At 37.0% G+C, this 23,917-nt stretch overlaps 2 protein-coding genes, 1 long non-coding RNA gene and 1 other non-coding gene across 4 annotated transcripts; 1 reads left to right on the top strand and 3 right to left on the bottom strand.

The window, feature by feature from the left end:
• Nucleotides 1-817: 817 nt before the first annotated feature.
• On the bottom strand, nucleotides 818-1,014 carry LOC113462851 (U2 spliceosomal RNA). Its single transcript, XR_003386083.3, has one exon. It is a non-coding gene; the product is annotated as a U2 spliceosomal RNA (small nuclear RNA).
• A 2,696-nt stretch (nucleotides 1,015-3,710) lies between these two features.
• On the bottom strand, nucleotides 3,711-11,768 carry LOC103709086 (putative arabinosyltransferase ARAD1). Its single transcript, XM_008794276.5, has 2 exons — nucleotides 10,036-11,768; nucleotides 3,711-4,621 (listed from the first exon to the last, which is right to left on the bottom strand). The coding sequence occupies exons 1-2, from the start codon at nucleotides 10,957-10,959 to the stop codon at nucleotides 4,109-4,111; spliced, it is 1,437 nt and encodes a 478-aa protein (XP_008792498.3). The 5' UTR covers nucleotides 10,960-11,768; the 3' UTR covers nucleotides 3,711-4,108.
• Nucleotides 11,769-14,560: 2,792 nt separating this feature from the next.
• Nucleotides 14,561-17,591, bottom strand: LOC103709122 (pyruvate kinase, cytosolic isozyme-like). Its single transcript, XM_008794326.5, has 3 exons — nucleotides 17,397-17,591; nucleotides 15,488-15,949; nucleotides 14,561-15,407 (listed from the first exon to the last, which is right to left on the bottom strand). Exons 1-3 carry the CDS (start codon nucleotides 17,544-17,546, stop codon nucleotides 14,595-14,597), a joined length of 1,425 nt encoding a protein of 474 aa, XP_008792548.4. The 5' UTR covers nucleotides 17,547-17,591; the 3' UTR covers nucleotides 14,561-14,594.
• A 4,765-nt stretch (nucleotides 17,592-22,356) lies between these two features.
• On the top strand, nucleotides 22,357-23,236 carry LOC149753053 (uncharacterized). The gene is made up of 3 exons (XR_016396083.1): nucleotides 22,357-22,699; nucleotides 22,792-22,830; nucleotides 22,977-23,236. It is a non-coding gene; the product is annotated as an uncharacterized LOC149753053 (long non-coding RNA).
• The last annotated feature ends 681 nt before the right edge of the window (nucleotides 23,237-23,917 follow it).

The raw sequence follows: 23,917 nt of genomic DNA, 5'->3' as shown, positions 1-23,917 counted from the left end.
TTTGGCCAATGGTAAAAAACCAACGGTTTTAAGTTGTATAAATATCCATAAAAAAGTTAACATTTAATTTGTATTGTAAAAGTATGTTTGCATAATTTTTTTATGATTATCAATGCAATAAAATCATCTTATATCTAAAACAATAATTTATTAATGCTGTTAGACAAAAAATCTGATGCAAGAGATTCAGAAAGTTTTGATGGATAAATACGCATATATCATATTTTTTTATAATTGAGAGTATGCAAAAGAAAATCCTTTATTTTACCATCATATTCAACTCATGTGTTGATTTATAAATTTATACTACTTATATGAACTCGATAACAAAATATCAATGCTAAAGCCAATACTAAATATGAATTAGAGCTAGTACCAATAATTTTAGGATCCCAGACTATTACAAAGAAAAGGTGCAACCAAGCCATTTAACATGCCAATAGGAATATAGGCCTTCCAGGCCTGTATCTGAAAAAACTAAAGTTTGTTCATAGGAAGTGAGGTTAGTCCAGATTTTAATTTTCTAAATGTTTTATTTTTATAATTAACTCATGACTAAATTCACAAATACAATCACCACGCAAAGCTTGATTACAAAGACTCAGGGCTGGACCAAAATATCTGCAAAGGGAGAAACCATTAAACCATGCGTTGAATAAAATACCTAACTACCAATGTTACCGTCAATCCGAAGCTTGATTTTGTTGCAACCTTATTAAAACCTGAACGGAACACAAAAACAAAGTTGGATGCTGATACGCCCCATAAACACAAGCGAAGTGAAAATAGTAAAATCCAAATTTTGATTTAAGTTTTGTTGGGGTGCGCCAGGCCCGTGCAGTAGTGCAACGCATGGGCGACGCGCGAGGGCCCCGATGGCAAGCCATCGTGGTGGATCCTCCCCCACAATAAATTAATTTAATATCATAGTGGGCCGATGGCCCACGTATCAGATATTAAACTGATAAGAACAGATACTACACTTGATCTTAGCCAAAAGGCCGAGAAAGGTATGAAACATTACGCAGCCCGGTCCAGCCGTTTTATAGAGACGCCTCGCTTGTCCCTTGAGTTCTCTATCCGATGTGGGACTAAACGTTTGCAGCATAAGGTGGTAATGACGATGCTGCAGAAAGGCCCAAGTGCTTCGCCGCGGTGGTGACGATGACTAATGTCTCTTCAGACAGCGTGCTATTTATTAGATGGTGGGGTGTAATCTTGCCGAGCTTGAATCTGGTCGAAGTTTGGTCTGAAAATTAATCTCTCTAGCTTGAAGTTTGAGACCAAGCTTGATTCGTTTGCTGGTATTTCGAGTTCATTTCAAGATTAAATTTGAATTGAGCCGAACACAAGTGTAATAAATCAGCATGATTTATCTAAATTGAGCTGAAATCTATTCAAGTTTGAATCAATCTTATTACAACCTTAATTTCAAACCTAGATTAATACTTAATTGATCCAAATGATAAAAACAAAGCATATACTATTTTAAATCTTAATATAATATATATATATATATATACACACACAAAGTAGAAACCATACATCTTATCAAGCCAAGCCACTAGTTCCATTTTATCTCAGCTTAAAATCATTTTCAAGTTTGTTCCAACAATTTAGGACCAAGGACTAATAAAGAGAAAAACTGATTTTATTCATGAAGACGATGAAGGTATCATACGTAAACCAGGCATGTCACCTTATCCTCCACATATCAAGCCGGCAAGAAGGTTTTTTTTTTTGTTTCCATCTGTCATCATGTATTCATCGATGAACATCGACTCAATGATCGGCTTGCCATCATGCGAGAGAACATGAACTACTCGTGCAAATGCATATGTGACCAATGATCTAATTGCTCGGAAATGTTACTCAAGAGGAAGACCAATCAATCATATATTGTTTAGTGAGAAAAATAAGATACTGAAGACATCCACGTACGCTTCCAACACCCAACGACACACTGTTTTACAGGTTTGGAGCATTTGGCATTCAGTTCTCGACCGACCTATTTGCTTGAGCACCCAATCCTGCATTCTTTCAGCTAGATTTTGGGATCATAATGCAGGTTGGTCAAAAAATGAGTCAATGCTCCAAAACTTTTGCTTGCATGAGGACCACCAACATTTGCGCTAATTTCTCTCTCTTTATATATATAAAAAAAACATCAATACGCAAAGAGTGCCACTACTAGCATTATTGACACACGCACAAAACACCCAAACAATGTCCTAGATTAAGGTCAACAAGCAGAAAGCTTGTTTTATGAAGTCACTTGGACTAGATTATTAGTCAAAATGCCTAATTTTTTCCACCTTTTTATTACTGTGTAAGCATAGCAAAATGTACTTGTCGAAGCTTAGAAAGACCATGTACTTGTCAAAGAAGAAGAAGAAGAAGAAGCTCCAAGAGTCTGTGAGACAGGTCACAGGTGCATGGTTATACTTTGGTCCCAATAATCAGACTAAAACGCAATTCAAGACTTTAATGTGATGTCTTACCAGTCTCCACAGACGGCTCATTGGACCCCATTTTTTGCACCTGGCGTATGCTCTTGCTCCCATGTCTAGTATATTATTTGGGTGAAGGACGACTTCACAACGCACCATATATAATCCTTTGTTTTACTCTCCCTCTACAGATAAAAAGGAGACAAATCATAGTAAAAGGTGGAAACTCATCGCCGGATGCTGCTTCCATCGTTGACATCATACCGATGCTAGTTGAGCTTCACCCACTTTTAGACTATGAACCTCCTCAACCCGCTCCTGTTTCCAAAGACAACTCGGATGTTGCTTCCATACAGTCCTCAGATATTGGTAGTGTGGAAGAAGAAGCTGAAAACAAGGAGAACGAAGATGATGAAGAAGTACAGGATGAGAAAGATGACATGACCAAATCTTTGGTAACTTAGACAGCAGGTGATCAGAAGAATCTTGTGGAACTTGGAAAATCGGAAATGGAAAGGAATCAGAGGTTGGAGAGATTAATTGCAAGATGAAGAGCTAAATGATTATTTTTTATCTACAGGTTGCCAGGCAACGGAAAGTTGCCTTTCGCATCACTGTTAATTTTTTATCTTTTAAAACCTGAAAGCATAATCTTTGTTTCTTCATTTTTTTTAAAAAAAAATCAGAATAAAAGCATATTTAATGTACTAACTGGTTTTTAAATTAAATGATAGCGGTGCATCAGTGATAATAGTAGGTAGTGATTATGATGGTGATGATGGTGATGATAATGATGATAATGAAGACACTAATGGTGGTGATGGTGATGATGCCAGTAGCAAAAATATAATAAAATTTATTTCTCTCTTAAAAAACTTTTAATACCTTTTATTTTGGTAAAAAACTAAATTAAATTTTTGAAAATAAGAAATAAAACTGCACTACAAAATAAATTTTCTTTCCCCTTAGATTTTCATATTTATTTTTAAAAACTAAAAATCAAAAATTATAATGATCCCAAACTGGGTCTAAACTATCTATAGGCACCTTAGTTATAAGCCTTTACCAATGAAAAAGGCAAAAAATTGAAGAAAAGAAATTATGTGACCTATGGCAGCAGATGGAAAGAAAAAATTGTAGCCTTCTTTAGCAGCTCTACTTGTCTGTGGTAGAAGATGATAAAGAAGTCATTTTAATCTGTAAGGAATAAATTCGAAGACAGCTACCACTCGCTGAACACTGTAAACATCCACCGTCATCTATGTTTAACGAGTCAATCTTTATCTCAGTGGCTCTGATGGTACAATGATATGTCTCCTCTAATTGGACATTGAATTGGAAAAGGCACTAATGTTTCTTTCCTTGGGAGTACAAGCAAATGAAATGATGCCAATTGACACCCTACTGTTTATTGTCCAAAACTACAAAATAAATGCTCAAACTCTCCACTTGAGAAAACAGCATTTTATTCCCCTGCAACTTTACAGTCTGAGAAGAAACCGCTACGATGGAATTTCAACTCTGTTTAGTATACTGAGAGATCCCAAATTTCTCCTCATATCCTCAGAGCAAACTGTTAGCTGGAGGAATGATAAGAAACAAGATCCTCAGCACTCCAGCGGCCACTTTTCAATGTAAAATATACTTCGGTTGGCATTCTATCTCCCAATTTTAAAACGAGAAAATCGCCTAGACTTGTGCACTTTCAGTCGAATCGCGGGCACCTTTCTAGCTACTGCATGCCAGATCATCTGGACAGCATCATCCTTCTGAGAAGGGTACTGGAACTCAAAGTAGTGCTCAACCTCCTTCAGCTTATTCCACATTCGCGTCCATTCCTCTCGGCTTATGCCTCTAATCAGCTTCATCAAGAAACCTTTCTTGACTGCATCAGAAGCGCTGACAAAGACACAGAATTCAGAGTAGTCCAGGACATCCTCAAATGGAAGTTCAATTTCATCACTGATAATGACAGGAACACAGTGGCTGGCTATGGCATCAAAAAGGCGGTTGGAGGAAGGAGTGTCCCCAGCAATATTAAGACAGAATTTTGACAAACGCATCCCTTGGCTAGCTTTATTGATCCCATTCGCTCGAACACTGCCAAATGCAAAGTGTACATCCTTCTCATTTCTGAGAAGATAGAAGAGCTCCTGTCGAATTTTGCCCCCCTATGGGTGAAATCAAGATGACTGTTAATTAACCAAAAATCAGGACTACTTGAAAAAGAAACAGAGATAAAAAAGAAACCAAGAAATTTAAAGACTCCATTTCTTAATTCTATTTTTAAAGATAAAGCTTTTATGATATGTAACACTTTAATGTCAAAATATCAGAACCTCATATGAATAACTCAACAGTGTAACAATAGACAAAATTCAACTTTATCTGATGTCGCAGATATACATGGCTCACTGACTAGCATGCTGGTATACCAAAATGGATGAGGTAGACAAGGAAAAATTCATTATAGCGAAATATAATTTTAAGAATTAAAAATGCATATAACTAATTTACAGGCCTAATTTGCAAGAAAGGCCAAGAGTGTCTAAAAGCTTATCAGAGCTGGAGAAAAGAACAAGGTAATGAATGTTACACAAGACCTGCTATATTTTGAGAGACATGCACAAACTCAATTACTCAGGGCCAACTTCATGACATTGTTGATTACCAAAAGCTTAACAGTTTGGAAAATACAGAAATCTGGAAAATAGAGATGTTGCTGACAAAGCATATCAGACATAAAATGTTTGAATGTTATCTTCATCTGCTAGACAAAAAAAATATTTAACCACTCTTTAGGGAAAGTATACAATTCTTCAAACATCTTAGCCAGTGAATCATGAACCATGGTTAGCCTACATAAAGAAAGGGAGATGCTTCTTGTTATATCGAAATTAGATCTCAAGTAGAGAGTCGTCTCATCTTCAGACCCGCCAAACAGAAACCAAACCCAAGCATAATCAATTCATCATCTATCAAAGGCTGACTGCATCACTGCTCGGTAGTTTTAGGAATCGTTACCTTACTGTGTGAATATACACACATAATTTATATATCATTGCACAATAGTTTTGTAAAGTAAAATTTATAATAAATGACGGATAGGTAGCAATTAACCTCAGCTTAAATAAGTTCCAGCACAAGATGGACCTAGAATCTAGATTTACTGGTTGAAAGAACATTGTGATACACATAGGACACTGGAAAGCAGACTTCAGTTTCTATCTGTTCCAATCTATAACCAGCATACTCTTCACAATTCACAATCGCATGGTAATGATGCAATGGAATGACAACTGCATTGAATCCTCGTTGCTAAGGTTTCCGTGCTAACTTCAAAAATATAAGTTAGTAATAGCATTGGAGACCATTCCTATGTGAGACACGACATACTAGAAGAACATGATACTTCAACCTCTTCGTAATGTTCCAAGATAAGGTACCAATTTCCTGGTGTCTATTTTCTCTGATGATAAGTTCCTGGCTCTAAGAATGCAACTGAATGCAGTTCAATTAAACTGCACAAATACCAGCATTAGGCAATTAAACCCTCCTGGTTGGCTAAAATACAATGGTGCTCGGTTCATGAAAATCTTCTTGGCATCCTCATGAAAATCCTACTGTCATCGTCAAATTCCATGATGGTACAACCCTAGAAAATCCTTAGTCATCACAATCAACAGAGAAATGGTCCCCCATCTCTGGAATTCAATCCAAGCTACAATAGGCATTTGCTAATTGAGGCAAGGTATGCAAAATGGCTGAAAACAATTGGATGTTTGTAATGATCGAGGACCTCGCCCAAAAAGGCTAGCCAATAAAGTATTATTTAGGATTCTTGGTCCTGTATAAGTATCCAATATCTTCTCAACGCATAATCAACGTGCGACTAAACACATATTGGCACGGGTCCTCACACACTCTCCTTATTTAAGTACATGCATCCTCGCTAGACTAAGGTTACAAATCCAATCACAAATACCACGATGGCCCGTGGTCAGCCCCAAAAGGACCTGTGTCGCAATATCCCCTAGTCCATAAAGGCCATAATCCAAATTTGCTATGATACCATTTGTAACAATCCAGATCTCGCCGAAAAGGGTTAGCCAAGAAGGTATTATCTCGATTTCTTGGTCCCATGTACGTACCAAGATCTTCCCAACATACAATCAATATGGGACTAAATACACGCTAGCAGGTCCTCATAGTATTAGTGCGTTGTCTGGTGCTGAGTGCATGCAATAGTAAGAAGGATATAAGTGAGGAACAATCAACCTACAGTGATTTGATAATAGACCCAGACGTCACTTGTTGGAATCTAGACTCACTAACTAAATAGAATAACTCAATTGAAGGAATTGCTCCTCTCCATAATTAATGAAGAATTTGCATACAGTGACCGTTTCAACCAGTAAATTGATGATTCTTCCATGGATCAAAAGATGTATAGACTTATAGAAGTATCTCATTCATATTGATGAGTACTTTAAGCCCCCATGAAAGACTCCTGTAATGAGGTAATCAATGACTAATTAAATTTTGAATCCTAAAATGGCATCATTAACCAAGAAGCTTCATCCATCTCTGTATTGTTCCATTTCTGCAGTGTTGGCTCTACAAATGGGTTATACAAATGAAGTATCATTTGTCAAAACTAGAGATATTTACAATTGATTTTCAACCTGACATCAATACTTCCAATTGGTGCTAGCATCTATGCAAAGGAAACTTTGGGCACTTGAAGCACACTTATATGAAAGTTATAAAACTTACTAGCAGGTAGGATATTTAGCTCACTTAGTTGGCTATGCAATTAAGTTCATGCACACAAGGAGCAGCCATTAAGAAACTCACTAGACTTGGAAAGAGTACAATGAAATTGGGAAGAAGGCAATGCTTACTGTAAGGAATTATGAGATGAAGTGCTGAATTGCCAAACAAACATTGAACATGACAGGCCATTAAAGTCAAGGACACAAGACTGCTGTCCTCATTAAAATAAAAACAAAAGCAAACTTCTCGCTAAATAGGAAATTTTTGGCTGTGGTGAATAAGAGCTGGACCAAACATATGATCCACTGGCAAGGACTGGGCTTAGCCAATTATGGTCCATGTTGTTGGAAGGCTGAAGATAGACTGTGATATCGCATCAGCTATGAACAGATATCCAAGTCTTAGAAAAAAATCAAGTATTAAAAAAATCAAAAAGGAACAAGTATCATTGTCTCACAAGATGTAGCTGAGATCCCAGGGTGCATTACTTTGTTTAGGAATCAGAATCTGATAAGACCACCGCTCTGGGAGTTCATCTAAAATTCAAAATGGTAGATTATGAATTGAAGTACTTAATGAGTAGATTATAATGATCAAAACAAAAGGATGTGGCATAAGTAGAAGAAACAAACACTAAAGTTGTGCACCTTAACCACCAATTCCAAGGTCATAAGATGAATAAATGATAGAGAGTCATGAGCAGCAAGTCTCAGGCTCATCCCACAGCTTGCATTTTAATACATTCCAAAGCAAAGACATAACTTCGGGCCTGTTCCATTGATTCCTGATAATGGGGATACATAAGATGATCTTGTTGTGTGCATTTGAATAGCTATTCCAGGAATGAGGTCATTTCTACAAAATTTAGAAGTATTGTAGTCACTTTGCCACTTAAGTCTGTTCGAGGCTTAATACTAGAAATCCATAGCAGTCCCCAACACATACACGCAAAGCAATCCTTTTTCCTTTCCCCATAAGAAATAGTTTGCCTCTAAGAATTAGATATTTCCCCTATGTATGCATCATCCTTTTCAATTAAAATAAAGAAAGATAATCGGGTATATTTGACTTTGTCGTACAGAAATAGATATTCTGGCCTGTTCCCTTGATTCCTGATAATGGGGATACATAAGATGATCTTGTTGTGTGCGTTTGAACAGCTACTCCAGGAATGAGGTCATTTCTACAAAATTTAGAAGTATTGTAGTCACTTTCCTACTTAAGTCTGTTGGAGGCTTAATACTAGAAATCCATAGCAGTCCCCAACACATACACGTAAAGCAATCCTTTTTCCTTTCCCCATAAGAAATAGTTTGCCTCTAAGAACTAGATATTTCCCCTATGTATGTATCATCCTTTTCAAATAAAATAAAGAAAGATAATCGGGTATATTTCACTTTGTAGTACAGAAATAGATATTCTGGCTTACAATGTACATCTTGCATTTTTTCTGAGCGAAGGGCTGACGATATATCTAAGGAGCTAACTCTATACAACCATTATTTAGACCAATCCAAAATCCAGCAGAGACAATTAACCAGTTGAATTTTCCATCAAGTACCATGTTTACAATAATTATGTTTGGTCTAAAAGATTGCTAAAACTCATGAGAGGTTACAGATAGACTAATTGATTAAACAATAAATAATATGACATGGTGTGCTGATCAGTTGAAATGATGAAAGAACAACTACTAGTCATCAAACTGCTAATGGAACTACAAAGGACATAAAAGGAAAGAAAGGAACCAAAACCAGATTAATTGGAAAACATTTGGCCTTTTCCCTAGGTGGTTGTGGCCCCTTGGAAATGAAACAAAGTTGGGTGATCATCAATATCAGATGAGTCATTTATAAATGCCTTGATCACACAGATGGAAAATATGAACTATCAATAGCACACCTTAACCACCAAATCTAAGGTAACAAGATGATATGAGATCATGATTAGCAAGTCACAGGTTCATCTCAAGCAGGCTTTGCATTTTAATACATTCCAAAACAAAAATATGAATTTCTTGCCATTCAACGCCTAGAGAGTAGGCCTCAGCGTAATGGTAAGATTGCTCTATTGTGACCTAGGTGTCATAAGTTCGAAATATAGAAACAGTCTCTTCACATATAGTGGTAAGGCTACGTACATCTGACCCTCCACACATGCTGCAGTGGCAGAAGCCTCGTGCACTAGAATACACTTTTTAATCATTCAACTCGTAATAATTGGTACTTGAAAGATGCTTAAACTATATATTTATATAGCCTCTCGGGCAACAATATCATGTAAACAACTTCAGAAGATTGTTGTCATTTTACCAATAAAGTCCTTGTGGTCCTATTTATCATGGAAGAAAAGATTTACTATTGGAAGTGCATCACTTAGTTTTTTAGTTTCTTTCTTCATAATCAATCCTTTGCCTTTAAAATTAGATATTTTCCCTATGCATTGTTTGACTTTGAATTACACAAATATTTGTATTCTTGAATGACCATAAATTTTGTGAGATGAACTTTACATTGTTGCTGTTTAGGCCTATTTATAATCTAACAAAGTCATTTAACAAGTTAAATTTTCCTCAATTAGACATTAGCATGGTTACAAAAGTTATCTTTCATCAAACAAATTGCACAAACTCTAATTAATCCATAAGTGGTGAAGGATATACACCAGTTGGTTATATTGAATGATGTGCTAATCAGTTGGAATTGTAAAACTACAACTATTAGCCATCAAAGTGCTAATGTAGCTATAAAGAATGGATGACATGAGAGAAAACAGAATTATCAAACAAGAGTAACTGGGAAGGACTTACATCTTTCCTGTAGATGGCACCTTGGAAGTATAACAAAGTAGGTCGATCATCATAGGTAGATGTGTCATTCGCAAAGGACTTTATCACATGTTTGTAAGGAGCAATAACGTCTTTCTTCACATTAGCCACATGTGGAATATACCTTCCAAAATCGGCAAGAATAAACATGCAGTGCCACAAGCACGTCCGAACAAACAGCATGCTGTTTGGATGGTGTGCCATTATGATATGGTCCATCCCATTTGACCTTTTCCATTCCTCTTGAGCTGTTAAATAACTAACCAGCTTCTGCTGCAGCATCTTGTTCCTACCAATCTTTTCTGGTCGTTCGATCTTCGAATACCGATTATAACTCAAAGATGAGAAGAATGGCACAAACACAACATCGGCTTCACGAGAGTCCTCGACTCTAACAGCAGTACATGGGCCTCTCCGATCAGGAAATCTTGACGATAAAAGATCCAATGTAAGCCAGTATTCTATGCTATGCTGGAGATTCAATCCACCAGGATAGGATGGAATTTTAGTATGGATATCAGGCCAGACACTCTTGCCATCAGCCACCCAACCCAACAGACCAAAGTGAAACTCAGGAGGCATATTATACATGAAAACTTTCAAGAGTGCCTTGCTCGGATCGCATTTCTTGAGTTCTTGTTCTTCAGGTTGATTTTGAGCCAAGGAAGAGATCCCATGGTTCAATAACAGGTCATCCCCCATTTCATCCCTGAGAGGAATTCTCTGGTCCTCGATAAATGAGAAGGCCTTTTCATTGGGTAAGAGGCTATGGTTGATGGGAGCAGGTGGGGCAGTGGAACCCCAGAAGAGGATACAGCAGAGAACCAGGACTATCACAAGGAAGAGCGAACAGGACAAGAATTTTTGGCTTACAAGTCCATATGGCTGTGTGTTTCTATGGCCCATTCAATCACTAATCCCACAAGATAAGGCCAAATTTAGCACCAGAACATCAAATTTTTATCAACTCAAGAACAAGTATCCGCATAAACTGATTGAGAAGCAGAAACAAACACATAAAAGTCATGGAAGCAAGAAGAAGCGTAAAGAACCCAGGAAGCCCCTACTCAAGAATCAGCTAACCAAACAACAAGTCGCCATTTATTTATGTACTGAATACTGATCAATAAACCATATCGAAAAGAACAAGCAAATGGGTACAAATTCTCCAAGAAAACATCATAATAACAATGAATAAAGAACTCCCTACTTACAAGCAAAAGCCAATCACCCAAAACTCTCTACAGGCCCATCCCAATCCAAGAAAAAGGATTCAGCTAAATATCTCAATTCAATCAAATATGAAGTCTATCAAGATTGCAAATTTATGATCGGAACCAGACCAAGAAACGGAAAAAATAGACACCAGATCAAAATCTTGCAAAGAAATCGAAGAAACTGTCATAAAAGCAGAATTTGATGAGAAAAAAAAAGCGAAAAGGGGATCAGAAGCTATAGATAATCAACGAAACGACGGAAAGAGAAGGCGAGAGCTAGCGGAATCGGATTCTTGAGCTCGTTAAATGGTCTCCATACCGACGCGAGATCCATAAGGATTCCCTCTTTGGTGGTCCCTCATTGTCTCGCTCGCTCGCTCGCCAGCGCGCGAGATCCGGGTCGCTCGATGGAAGCGGGCGACGCGGGCTCGGAGTCCTCCGCCTCATTGGATGCTTTACTTCCCAAGAGACAACTCTCTCACCCCAATTACTGGCGAACAAAACGCATACGCCGCGGGCAACGTAAAATACGTTATGAGATAAAATTTTTATTTTGATCTATTTTTTTAGCACTTATTTTAAAAAATTAAAAATTAAATAAAAATAAGATTCTTGCTATTAACAAAGTTCGTCAAATTTGTAACTTAAAAAAAATAAATATAAGATGATTAATTACTAATTGTGTATCATTTGGCCATAAAATATGTACTGATAAAAGATATGTTTTAAAAATTATATATTGATTTATCTAAAAGTGTGTATTGGATCATCGCTAGGTGTGTATCAGATAAGTTTACAATATGTATTAGAAAGTCGACGAATATGTATCACCAGTCATATAATATATTAGTGAATATAATATTCTAAAAAATATATATAAATATGCTTGTAAGTATATATTGAGTTACTAGATGACTAGTTTGCTAACTATATATCATCTGCCCATGTACTGTGTATTGATAAACACCATTATTTTAAAAATTAAACATCGATTTATTTAGATGTGTATATTGATTTGCTAAATAAGTAATTTACTTTGTATATATTACTTAATCATGGAGTATGTACTGCATTTTTTTTAATCACGAAACTAATGACTTCGTTAGTAAAAAAATCTATGATTTTTGGATTTCCACTTTAAGATATGCACTAAAGAAAATATGACAAAATAGAAAGCCCACCCCATATTTTTTTGTCTAATGCCCGCTCTATATGATTTTTGTTCCCCGTGACAGCTCACAAGAGACAAGAAAAGAGTGAAAGATAGTAGTGATGAAAACAACAACAAATATATAAGTTCTTAATAAAAGAGTGAACTAATTATAAATATTATTAGTCTATTATTACCTAAGGCTGGAATTGGGCCGGATCAGATCGAGTCATGTTTAAACTCTGGCCTGATCTGGTTTTATGTTTGGATCATGATTTAATTATCAAGTATAATTACTAGTTAAAAATATTAGTTAAAGAAAAGAAATTGTGGATGTAAGCCCGTTATAAACCAATATTAGTGTACTGATGATATTTTGCATATTTCATAGGCCAAATTTGAGAACTTTGCTTATTTAAATGTGGGGTTAGTTATAATTTAATAAAAAAAATACTGGAACTCGAAAGATAGTGATGTATTCTTATTGCTCCCTTGAATTGGCATCATCGTAAAGTGTGCCATATGATAGAGTAGAGTGAAGGGTGCATGATTTCTAAGTGAATTCAAGTGATTTTTTGAGATACCATATCATTGCTCTAATATGTATTGGTGTCAATCTTTAATCTCTGTTACTCGGATGGTGTAACGTGACATGTATGAGTAGATACTGGAAAAATTAAGAGAACATCCTATGTGATTTTTTTTTTTTTTGGCTAAACTATTTTGCTTCTAGCAAAGGTTTGTCCACAGGATGCGGACAAGGACAGCCTCTACATTTAAAACTTCTCTTTTCATTATCGGCAATAGAACTTGTTTCATTGAAGGCATCTAACGGTTCCTATTTGCTTGTGATCACCATTGTGCAATGAAAATAATAGATATATATTTGATACATTCTCTGTTGACTAAAATTGTCATACCCAAAATTCGGTATATCACAAAGTTGTGGTACTGTCGTCCACAATGGCACGAAATCGAAGAAATATATATATATTATACAATAATAAAAATAGTCCATTTTTTTATTTATTAAACAAAGAGGTGCCGATATAGAGCATTTAAATTTAGCTTTCAAAGTTATAAAACCCATAATTTCATAGTCATAAACTAATTTTATAATTAGCTTGCTATTATGCTTGGAGCTTATTATCTCGGCCTTCACTTAGTTTCTCCCTCCTCTCTCCTAGTAGCCTTATTTATTTGAAAAGATATAGTGCATTTAAATCTAGCATTCAAAGTTAAAAAACCCATAATTTCATAGTCATAAACTAATTTTATAATTAGCTTGCTATTGTGCTTGGAGCTTATTGTCCCGACCTTCACTTAGTTTCTCCCTCCTCACTCCTAGTAGCCTTATTTAATTGAAAAGAATAAAGAGAAGAGTGAGCTATATACCACCTTATTGGATCAAGCATAAGTTTTTACATAATTTTATCCATTATTTTGAAAGTAAATTTTTACTTGAAAAACAAATAACAAAATATACTATAGCAATCCAATCATGTATGCGAGTTTGTAAAGATGAATTTGAGTGTAATTAAAAATATTCATAATCACTGTACATTTGCTATTTAGCTATATTATCTATTAAAACAGTGCTTACAGTTTTTTTTGTACTACGATCATTTTTTTTGTACTCACCCTTCCTCACACTTGCCCAAAGGATTTCTGGTTTAAGCGTACAGGTTAAAAAATGGTGAACAAAGCCAAAATTGCATTCCTGCATTGCATGGCCTGGAGATAACATGGGCAAGTTCTCATAAAAATATTAGCTTTGGGAAACAAATTATGCTTGAAACTAGAGAGAGCAGACAACAAATCTAAAGTTCAGAAAATCAATGCAAAGATTATACTGAGTACCTTCTTCCTTATGAAAAATAACGAGTTTAAGCTGAATGGCTGAATGTATTATAACAATTTTAACTGTTCAAAAAAAAAAAAAAAAAAAACAGAACCATCAACTAGAAGATTTTAGACTTGACTACTACAGACTAAAAGCAGGCTCTTGTCAGCACTTGTATAAGCTAAAGAAACAAAATCTGCTGATCATGTGCCGCCAAAACAGTAAACACGGGTCATGCCATTGCTTTGTGCAGCATCAGATGATCAATTTGGGCAGTGTCCGAGGATCAAGAAGCCCCTCGCAAAATTGGTGACTGGTGGAGTATTCTCAATCAGCTGACGGTCAACAGCTTGATAACTGATGCAGCTCCTACACGATGCAGCGCAACAATGGAGTCTCCTTGCTTGCAGAGCCCTGCAGCCTTCGCATGCTGCATGGCGAATTCAAGTGCTTGCTCTGTGGATTCTGAATGAGAGGCTTCGACTGTTCCAGCGCTCAAGAGTGGAATCAGTCCTCTGAATATCAGGCTGTGTCTTGCAGGAGACTCATCACTGCAGTACCAATCAAATGAATCCGTCCTTATCTCAGGAACCACCACCGACAGGATTGGCATCGACGGCCGGTACTTGGCCACCAACTTCGCCGTGCTTCCTCCCCGAGTCAGGACCAAGATCAGGGCTGCCTTGGCAGAGATTGCCGTTCCAACTGCAGACGAAGCAAGGCTCTCCAATGGGCTCATAGGAACTGGTGCAGCAGCCACAGTTTGCGTGTAGACTGCTCCATAGTCAACGCAGGATTCTGCCGCCGAGCAAATCCGTGCCATCGTCTGGACTGCCAACTCTGGGTAAGCGCCGGCAGCCGTTTCTCCACTGAGCATCACGCAGTCGGTACCATCGAGAACTGCATTGGCGACGTCGGTGGCCTCTGCTCGGGTGGGGCGAGGGGACTTGATCATGGATTCCAGCATCTGGGTTGCGGTAACAACAGGCTTTCCTTGCATGTTGCACTTGAAGATCATCACCTTCTGCGCATAGAAGATCTTCTCGATCGGAATTTCCATCCCTAGATCGCCTCGGGCCACCATAAAAGCATCCGAATTTGCAAGTATGTCGTCAAAATTAGCCACCCCCTCTTGATTCTCAACCTGCAAAAGGTGACTGTGAATCAGAAACTCGAACAAGTACTAACATCCTACAATAAAATCTGGACAGAATAATTAGAGACCTTGGACATCAGCATAATGGTCTTTGCATGCTCTCCAAGTAGCTTTCTAACTTCCACAAGATCAGAGCCTTTGCGCACGAAAGATAGAGCTATCACGTCGATCTTGTTTGGAACACCCCACCGAAGGATATCCTCCTCGTCTTTCTCTGTGATTGTAGGAAGGTCTACGATGACCCCTGGAAGATTTACGTTCTTCCTCTCGCCAAGAGCAGCAGAGTTCTCGCACCGGCAGCGGATCAAACCTAACTCCCTATCGCACGACAGAACTGTGAGAGTGATCGTCCCATCAGCGCACAGTATGACACTTCCTGGCTTCAAGTCCTCGGCTAGCTTTCTGTAGCTCATAGATATCATGTTCTCATCACCCTTTATGCTATAATCAGTTGTGACGGTGATCTCTTGTCCCTTTTTGAGATGGATGGGCTTGCCATCTTTCAGAAAACCAGTTCGAATTTCCGGGCCCTGCAAATTTGCAAAGAAGCTCAAGATATCATCCAAATCATAAAAAAAAAAGCAGCTTACATTTATCGAATTAACAGCCTAACAGGTTCTTTATACTGTCATGGAGCTCTTCTCACTTCAAAGCATCAAAATGAATTTGATTCAAATCCCCTATAGCATGTAAAAGAGCTCCATGCTCCTAAAATTACGCATTTCTTTTTGGAAACATGAAAGCATTGCAGTTCAAACAGCATCTTTACAGCTTCACAAATTGTGCTATTTATAGCATCTTATTTAGAGATATATTCTCAACCATCAAAACGTTTCCCCAAATGCTTCAGCTGACTTTTTAGTGTCTATAGTTACTGCATTAAGAAAAAAAACCAAATATGCATTCACTTCAAAAATCAATAGCTAACACTTGTCCATCACAGCCAAGAGACTGCTAGATTCGATAATCTAGAAAGATTTCTCTTATTTATGGTATAAACAACATATTATAAAGTATTTCATCGAAATTTTAGCACCTTTCATGTCAGAAACAGTTCCTTTATATATTATCTACCAGTAACAATGGGAAAACTAACGGTAGTTATAAGGTGTGGGTTTTAGTAGAAAATTCTAACCAAAGGTGGTTCATAATAAATGAGAACGGTTAGCAGCTGCATAATTCTTGTGGCAATAATAATATGAGCTGCCAACCTGAGATTATCGCAGTGCATGTATTGTATCACTTGTGACAAAAGCCTCCATCATTAAGGCATTATGCATGCACTGACAGCCAATGATAGAAGGCATCAATATCCAGTATCGAACTGATTGGTAGCAGAGGACAACATGCCATGTACATGCATAATGGTAGGAATAAAATACATACGTAGGAAATTAAGAATGGCAACAACTGGCGGAGCCAAGACAATGTAAAACCCTAACTGAGATAATAAGTTGTGATTAGAGTAAAATCTTTCCACATCAAAGCCAAGACAATAAAATCATTAAAAGCATGTTCTATCTTGCTTGGAATCACATACAAACGACTTAATTCATGCAAAATAATCATAGAGATAAACAGAGAATACCAAAGGAAAAAGGAAAGCATTAAAGAACAGAGATAAACAGAAGAACAAGGAGAGGCAGAGAATATGAAGAATCAAAATTCCTCATACATATAAAAAAAGCTAACAACAAATAAAACAACAAGAACATAATCAAGAATCAGAACATATGAATCCAAGAAAAAAAAAGGAGAACAATAAGACGAAAGAAAAAAAAAAAAACCATCAAACATTGATCGCGTCAACAAGAACAATATAAACTCCCCAAGAAGAACACCAATCCCAGGCAAAGGATTAAAAAAAAAAAATCAAAACACAACAAAACCATTAGGAAAAAGAAGAAACAATAAACTACAAAGAAACCAAACACATTGCCATCCGGAAAGACGAAAGAAATCGAATCAAAATCCGACCTTTGTGTCGAGCATGACGGCACAGAGGATCCCAGTGTTTTCCATGGCGACCCTGAGGTTATCCAGCGTCTCCTGGTGGTACTCGTGGGATCCATGCGAGAAGTTGAACCGTGCAACGTTCATGCCCGCCCTCAGAAGCCTCTCCAACATCGGCACCGACCTCGAAGCCGGCCCCAGAGTGCACACGATCTTAGTCTTCGGCCGCCGCCAACCCACCGCCGCCACGTCCGCCGCCGACGCCGCCATCGGCAATGATGAGAACGCGAGGAAGTGACGAGAAACAGGAGAAGAGAAGGAGGAAAACAAAGGCCTTGACGCCGCGCTGCTCTCCTCCATAGCTTTTTTAGAAGAAGGAATATTATAATGGAGAAGGGCGTATGGGAAGAACGGAAGGCGCAAGCGAGGTGATCTCTTCTCTGGGGAAGCGGGGCTGGATATAAATAGTTATGCCTTAGAAGTAGATTAGGTTTAGGATTACTACTCGTATTATTTCTGTAATTTGGTAAACATATTTTCTTTAGGATTACGACTCCTATTACTTTGATAACTTGACAAATATATATTTTTTTATTTTAGCAATCTGTTTAAGTACTGTAATCTTCCAAACATGGTAGAGGTAGGATTTGAATCTAGACGTCTAATATGACTAGCAACTTACTTAAATATTCTTATATTTCAAACCATAATAGAGGCATTCGAGGTGAATCTAGATGTCTAATATAACAAGTAACAGACTTTAGAAATTTAATCAAATATTCTTTTCTTTCAAACCATGATACAAATAAAAGTTGAGTCTAGATATTTAGGATCTGTTTGGCTCGTGAGAAAATTTTTTTCCCACCAGAATAACTTTTTTTAGGGAAACCAATTTCTGAGAATAGTTTTGGCGTATTTGGTTGAGCATGAAAAAATGGTGCATTTCAGAATTGCTTAAATTTGTTTAAACATCTGTGTGAAATATCTATTATATTCTTAATAAAGAAAAAATCTTATTCATGATTTCGATAACTTATAGGTAGTTTTAGAAAGTAAAAGAATCCTAATTTTTAACTGGTGCGAAAGTAGTTTTTGCATGTCTCTCATGATTTTTTTTCTCCATGAAATATGAAAATCATATTTATAGCAGAATGCCACCTTTTATCTCTCCTTTGAAAACTCCAACATGTTGACCATATTTTTTTCAATTCTTTTCCCACGAGCCAAACCGGTCCTAGAGCCTTTACCAAGAGAGGATAGCACCTCCAACCTCTTATCTTCAGTTGGTGTAGAAATTTTTTTATATAAAAACTTCAGTTGAACTAAGATGAGTATCTATTGAGAGGTGTAAAATGGTTACAGCACGGAAGTGGGATCTATTTAAGCATGGAGACTTGAAATATATAGTTGGACTAAAGAATTTAGAGTTTAATTTGAAGTTGGACAGGCGGATTTGTGGTGGAGGTTGTAGTGTACCTTATTTATTTTTTTGGTATAATAGCATTCTCTAATTTAACTGGCGAACACTTTGCTAATTTACAACAAGAAAGGATAGGCTACATGCGCATGGTTTGATGATGCTACTACCTTGATACGAGTACTACTCTTAACTAGATATAATATTGCTTTGATTGCTAACATTCACGTCGAAAAGTTTAGAAAACCAATCGATAGTGATTAGATTATAATTTAGGGGATACATGTCACCCATCCGACTCATCTCAATTCAAGGTGAGTGTCATGCAGGTTGAGTAGTATGATGACGGTACTAATTAGGTATCATCTACTCTTCGCCCTAATTGGTCTTCTAAATTATGAGAAACATGTATTCAATTGGCAGCATTGGTAAAAGAGGAGGGTTTACATGACTTGATGTGGAAAAGAGAGCAAGGGGGTTTTGGGGGACCAGTTTTGTATTAAAGGGAATCATTTTCATGGGCAACCTAATGATAGGCCTTTTGTTAGGGGTGGTACAGGTCCAAGACTTGCAGCTATTGAATAATTGTGGACCTATTTTTTTGAAAGGAAATGGATAGGTGAAGGTTGTGGCCTGATCAGGTAATTGCTGGGGACTCATTTTGTTGAATTTGGATTTCTTGGTAGCCTTTTTCTGAGTGAGGAAACATGTTGGCCTTGATTTAGTTATATCGAGTTCTACAAATATTTGGAATAAAAATTAATAGGTCTTACCCCTAGAGATTTTGGCTCCAAAGTCAACCAAATTAGGTCAATACCACTGGTAGATATTTGAATTTTTCCATCAAAATTTCAAAGTAATATTGAACCTTGAAGTTATTTTTATGTGTAATTGACAAACATATGTATGCAACATTTTTACTGTTTGCATAACATAATAAGATCCTCTTTATATGTAAAGTTTTAATTTAATTGGCAGCTCGACTCGTATCTAACCATTTGCAATGACAAGGTGCTGACTATATATATGTCCAAATCAGGCTATAGAATTGAAGCATATTAATAAATTAAATGGGTCTTCATAAAGTCACATGCATACAAGACAACATAACTTGCAACACCCTGGACTAAGCACATTGCATTAGATATCATATCACGATGAACATCGAATCATAACAATAATCTGAAATTCCCAATTGGATGTCAAATAATGGATAAAGGCAAAAAGAAATAGTCTCCTAGCCCTCCCACGAATTATGCCATCACCTCGAACTTAAATTATTTGGATGATGGAGCCCATGTCGTCATTGTCTTTATATAAATCTCATGGCAAAGAAAACAACAAATCAAAACAATTCATGGTTGTTGAGATCACAAGAAGCTATTAAATTATCCTACCTCTAGATCATGTGCGTCACTATTCTAGTCGCTTAGAATATATTTATAATAGTTCTCTATGCATTCTTGTCACATAATTATGCTCCTAAAGTCATAATCTCTTCAGAAGCAAGGCACGGAGGCGACCGAACTTTTGTCGTAGTACAATATATGACTTAAATTAGCAATTGCAAATTAGGTCTTGGTACTGTTAACATTGGCCATGATCTTTCCATTCTACACCATTATGCCATGAAATTAACTGGGCACAAATGCCGTCGGGTTGGCAATTAACAAATATTGCAGCTTAACTCATCCATAGTGTGTGAATTTTTCACATGAGATCTAGTCATTGTCTCCAAGGTTATTAATATGATGATTTAATGTGATTATTTATAAAAAGCGAAGTACCCAACCAGGGAAGGGAATTAGTGGTCATTTCCTTAGTTTTGAAGAACAAGTGGTTAACAAATATTGCAGCTCAACACATCCATAGTGTGTGAATTTTTTACATGAAAGTCATTGTCTCCAAGGTTATTAATATAATGATTTAATGTGATTATTTATAAAAAGCCAAGTGCTCATCCAGGGAGGGGAATAAGTGGCCATTGCCTTAGCTTTCAAGAACAAGTGGGTACTAGCTGAAGTGGTTCGCATTATAAACTAACTCCATGATTAGATGGTTTCTAGCAAGGACGGATATTTACTTTTCCTTTGTCCAATGTTATTTCGCACTGCTAGCAAGAGGGGAAGAGTGCTTATTAGCTTTGCTTAGCACCAAACACAACAAAGTGATCATCTCCTAAAACGGTGCATATAGCTTTGTTCTTACTTAGAATTTGCATCATGGTTGACCACCAAAGAGAACTTATATGTTAATAAATTTGGTGTCTGCAGTGGGAATGATGCTTATGATTTGGCAAATACCAAAATTTTGGACAAAGACTCTGAATCCACAAACACTCGGCTTGGCTTGTGTCCGTGATGCTATTTTAAAGCATAAAGATTTCTTGGACTCTGTGAGAGGTAGGACGATGGGCCTTGGTAACCTAGTTCTATCAACATGGTTGGTGCATACTTTGGGTTGCTTCTAAGCTAATGCTATCAACTAGCATCCATGGCTATCCATAGCCGGCGGGCCATATTTATTATTTGAGTAAATTATAAAAAAAATGAGATTAAAAGTAAATTATACTTATATCTTGTAGTTTAAAAAATCTACGATTATCCTCTTGAGATTTATTTTTATCTAATATTTTAATTGATAACTTAACAAAATATTTTTATCTAATATGAGTTTTGATTCTTCATATGAGGTAAACGATTTCAATTGGGTATAAATATAGGTTTTACAAACTATTTAATGTAAGTATAATAAATGTAAACTTCAAAATAATTTTTATAATTTACTTTTATTATTTTTGTTCTTTTTCATAAAAAAAAAGGGTTGGGTTGTTTAAGAGCTAAGCAGGAACCCCACTTGATATTTCCTCCACCAACCAGTACAATGTTTATACCTGCAAGTATCACTTAGTCCAAACTCCAAATCGCACCAAATGCCACTTAACCACTACTCGAGAAGAAAGTTTGTCGTGATAGGTATCTAATCACCGTCAAGAAGAGTTTCTTTCTTTCTTTCTTTCTTTCTTTGGATAGTGCTCGTGTTAGAGTACATCCAATCGAGTCCAAAAAATAAAAGGCATAAACGAGAAGCAGTCACTACATCACATGTTCATAGAACTGCTCTGAAATATCGAGCAATAAATGAGGCGGTCCAGTTGATGGCTTGGTTTATCTTTCGAAACATTTGGACAGTTTGGAAGGAGTCGAGATCTCCTGCCCCTTTGCACGTTAATTCAGTTGCAGTATCTACCCATGGAACAAACTAACTTGAAACTCCTCTAATCATCTTGGCCAATCAGTGGTTCCTCACTTTTGGTCTCTCTTCTATGGTTAAACTGTAGGTCTTGCTAGTTTTATTTATGCGACATCACCTGTCTTCTCCCGTTGACCCCATCTTAGCAGAGTCAAAGAAACAATAACTCCTCTCCCGCCATTCCATCCAATGGAAAAAGACCACGTGGAGTCGTGGTGCCCCTCGAAAGCTTTCCCATAATGGCCACGTAGTCCCTCGTGCAGTGCGCTGCCCCTCAGAGCCCGCATGAACCTCTGCCGGTCCCCTTCTCCAACCAAAAGACATGCATCCACGGCCTTCCCCATATATTTCTACCACCTTTCCCCTTTTCTTGTAGTCTAGGCTTTGAACTCTTCTCCTCTCTTTTCCTCTCCAATGGCCAAGGTGCTTTCACTGTTCCTCATATTACTCACCACACTCTCCATGGTCTCATGTGAGGTGGACTTCTATACCTTTGTATCTCTTGATCTCATGGGTCCACATATTTTAGCATGTCACAAAATGCTTTATGTTTCCTACTAGGTGCACACAGTTATACTCATTTCTCACCCACTTCCCATGTTAATGGTTGCAGGTTGCTTATGAGGTGGAGGTGGAGCTAGCTAAGAAGAGCCAAAGGGTGAGCCTTGCTGATAACATTTTAATGCATGCTACAGTAGCCACATTAGTTCTAGGTCTCTCTAACTTTATTAATCTTTGGATTATAATCAGGGGAGGTATGGCCTGGGAAGCCTGAACTAAGAAGCTACCGTAAGTTGCTAGCTAGCTAGCTCCACAAAGTTTATTTGTGCTACAAGTTTTTCACTGTGTTGTTATAATTTCTTTTACTTTCTTCTCTTAGATAGTGTGACCAATTAATTAATAGAGGGATTTGTAATATTTTTTCATGGATGCAGAGTCTCCGAGTGAGTGTAGCAGGAGGTGTAATATTTTCGGACGCAGCACCACCACAAGCCATGCTACAACAGCTGGAAGATCAAGCCTGGCGGGCCCAAATGCCCCTAATTTTTATTCATATCTTTTAGCCAGTTATTTATTATTACTCTTCTCCCTCTTTTGTTCTCTTTGAGGTGAGAGGTCTAGGCATGGATGGGTTCATTATTTGTACGGCTGGTGACTTTTCTGTTGTCACAATACGATCATCCATTTGTCATTAACGGGCTTGTTATTAATTGTGTGTTTTGGAATGTTTGGCTTCTTGGATGTGTCTTGGTTTTGCTTCACTATATCTCAGAGAAGAACAAGGATTTCAAGATATTAATTAGATGTGATATATGAGTATTATTTTATACAAGATGGGATAAATACAAAACCATGGAATATGGAATAGATACTTTTCATTTCCTCTGATCTTTAAAACACAAATATTCTTTTTGGTTGGAATAAAAGGATAAATAAGAGGTGATTAAATAGCAAATTGTTTTAAGGAAGAAGTAGTTTTTCATGAAATAAAATTTGCCAGTTCAAGCGAGTTTGTTGACCATTGTTAAATTTTCCAAATGTTGTTTGGAAAGGTTTATTTTTGCATGGTATTGGCATGTGGAACCAGAGCTTGTTTACGCAAGTCTCGGCGTCCATTGAATGGCAGCTAGATGGCTGCAGGTGTTTAGACAGCTTATCATCGATTAATGGGTTTTCAAGTTTGTTAAAGCATGATTAATTACTAGGACATCATGTTAGGTGCGGCAATATTTAACTATTTAACCCATTTAATCGATCTGTTTCAACCCATCGTAGGTCGGATTAGATTATCTATTTAATAAAATGATTAGATTTGGTTCTAAATTTTTGACCAATTTAATAAATAGTTTGGGTTCAGGTTGATAGATTTTCCATT

The sequence above is a fragment of the Phoenix dactylifera genome, chromosome 8 (assembly GCF_051530095.1).
Source record: "Phoenix dactylifera cultivar Ajwa chromosome 8, Ajwa_hap1_PhDact_Kaust_v1.1, whole genome shotgun sequence".
Classification (NCBI taxonomy): domain Eukaryota; kingdom Viridiplantae; phylum Streptophyta; class Magnoliopsida; order Arecales; family Arecaceae; genus Phoenix; species Phoenix dactylifera.
The sequence above is the reverse complement of the archived record's forward strand: the minus strand, read 5'-3'. Positions and strand labels throughout refer to the sequence as shown.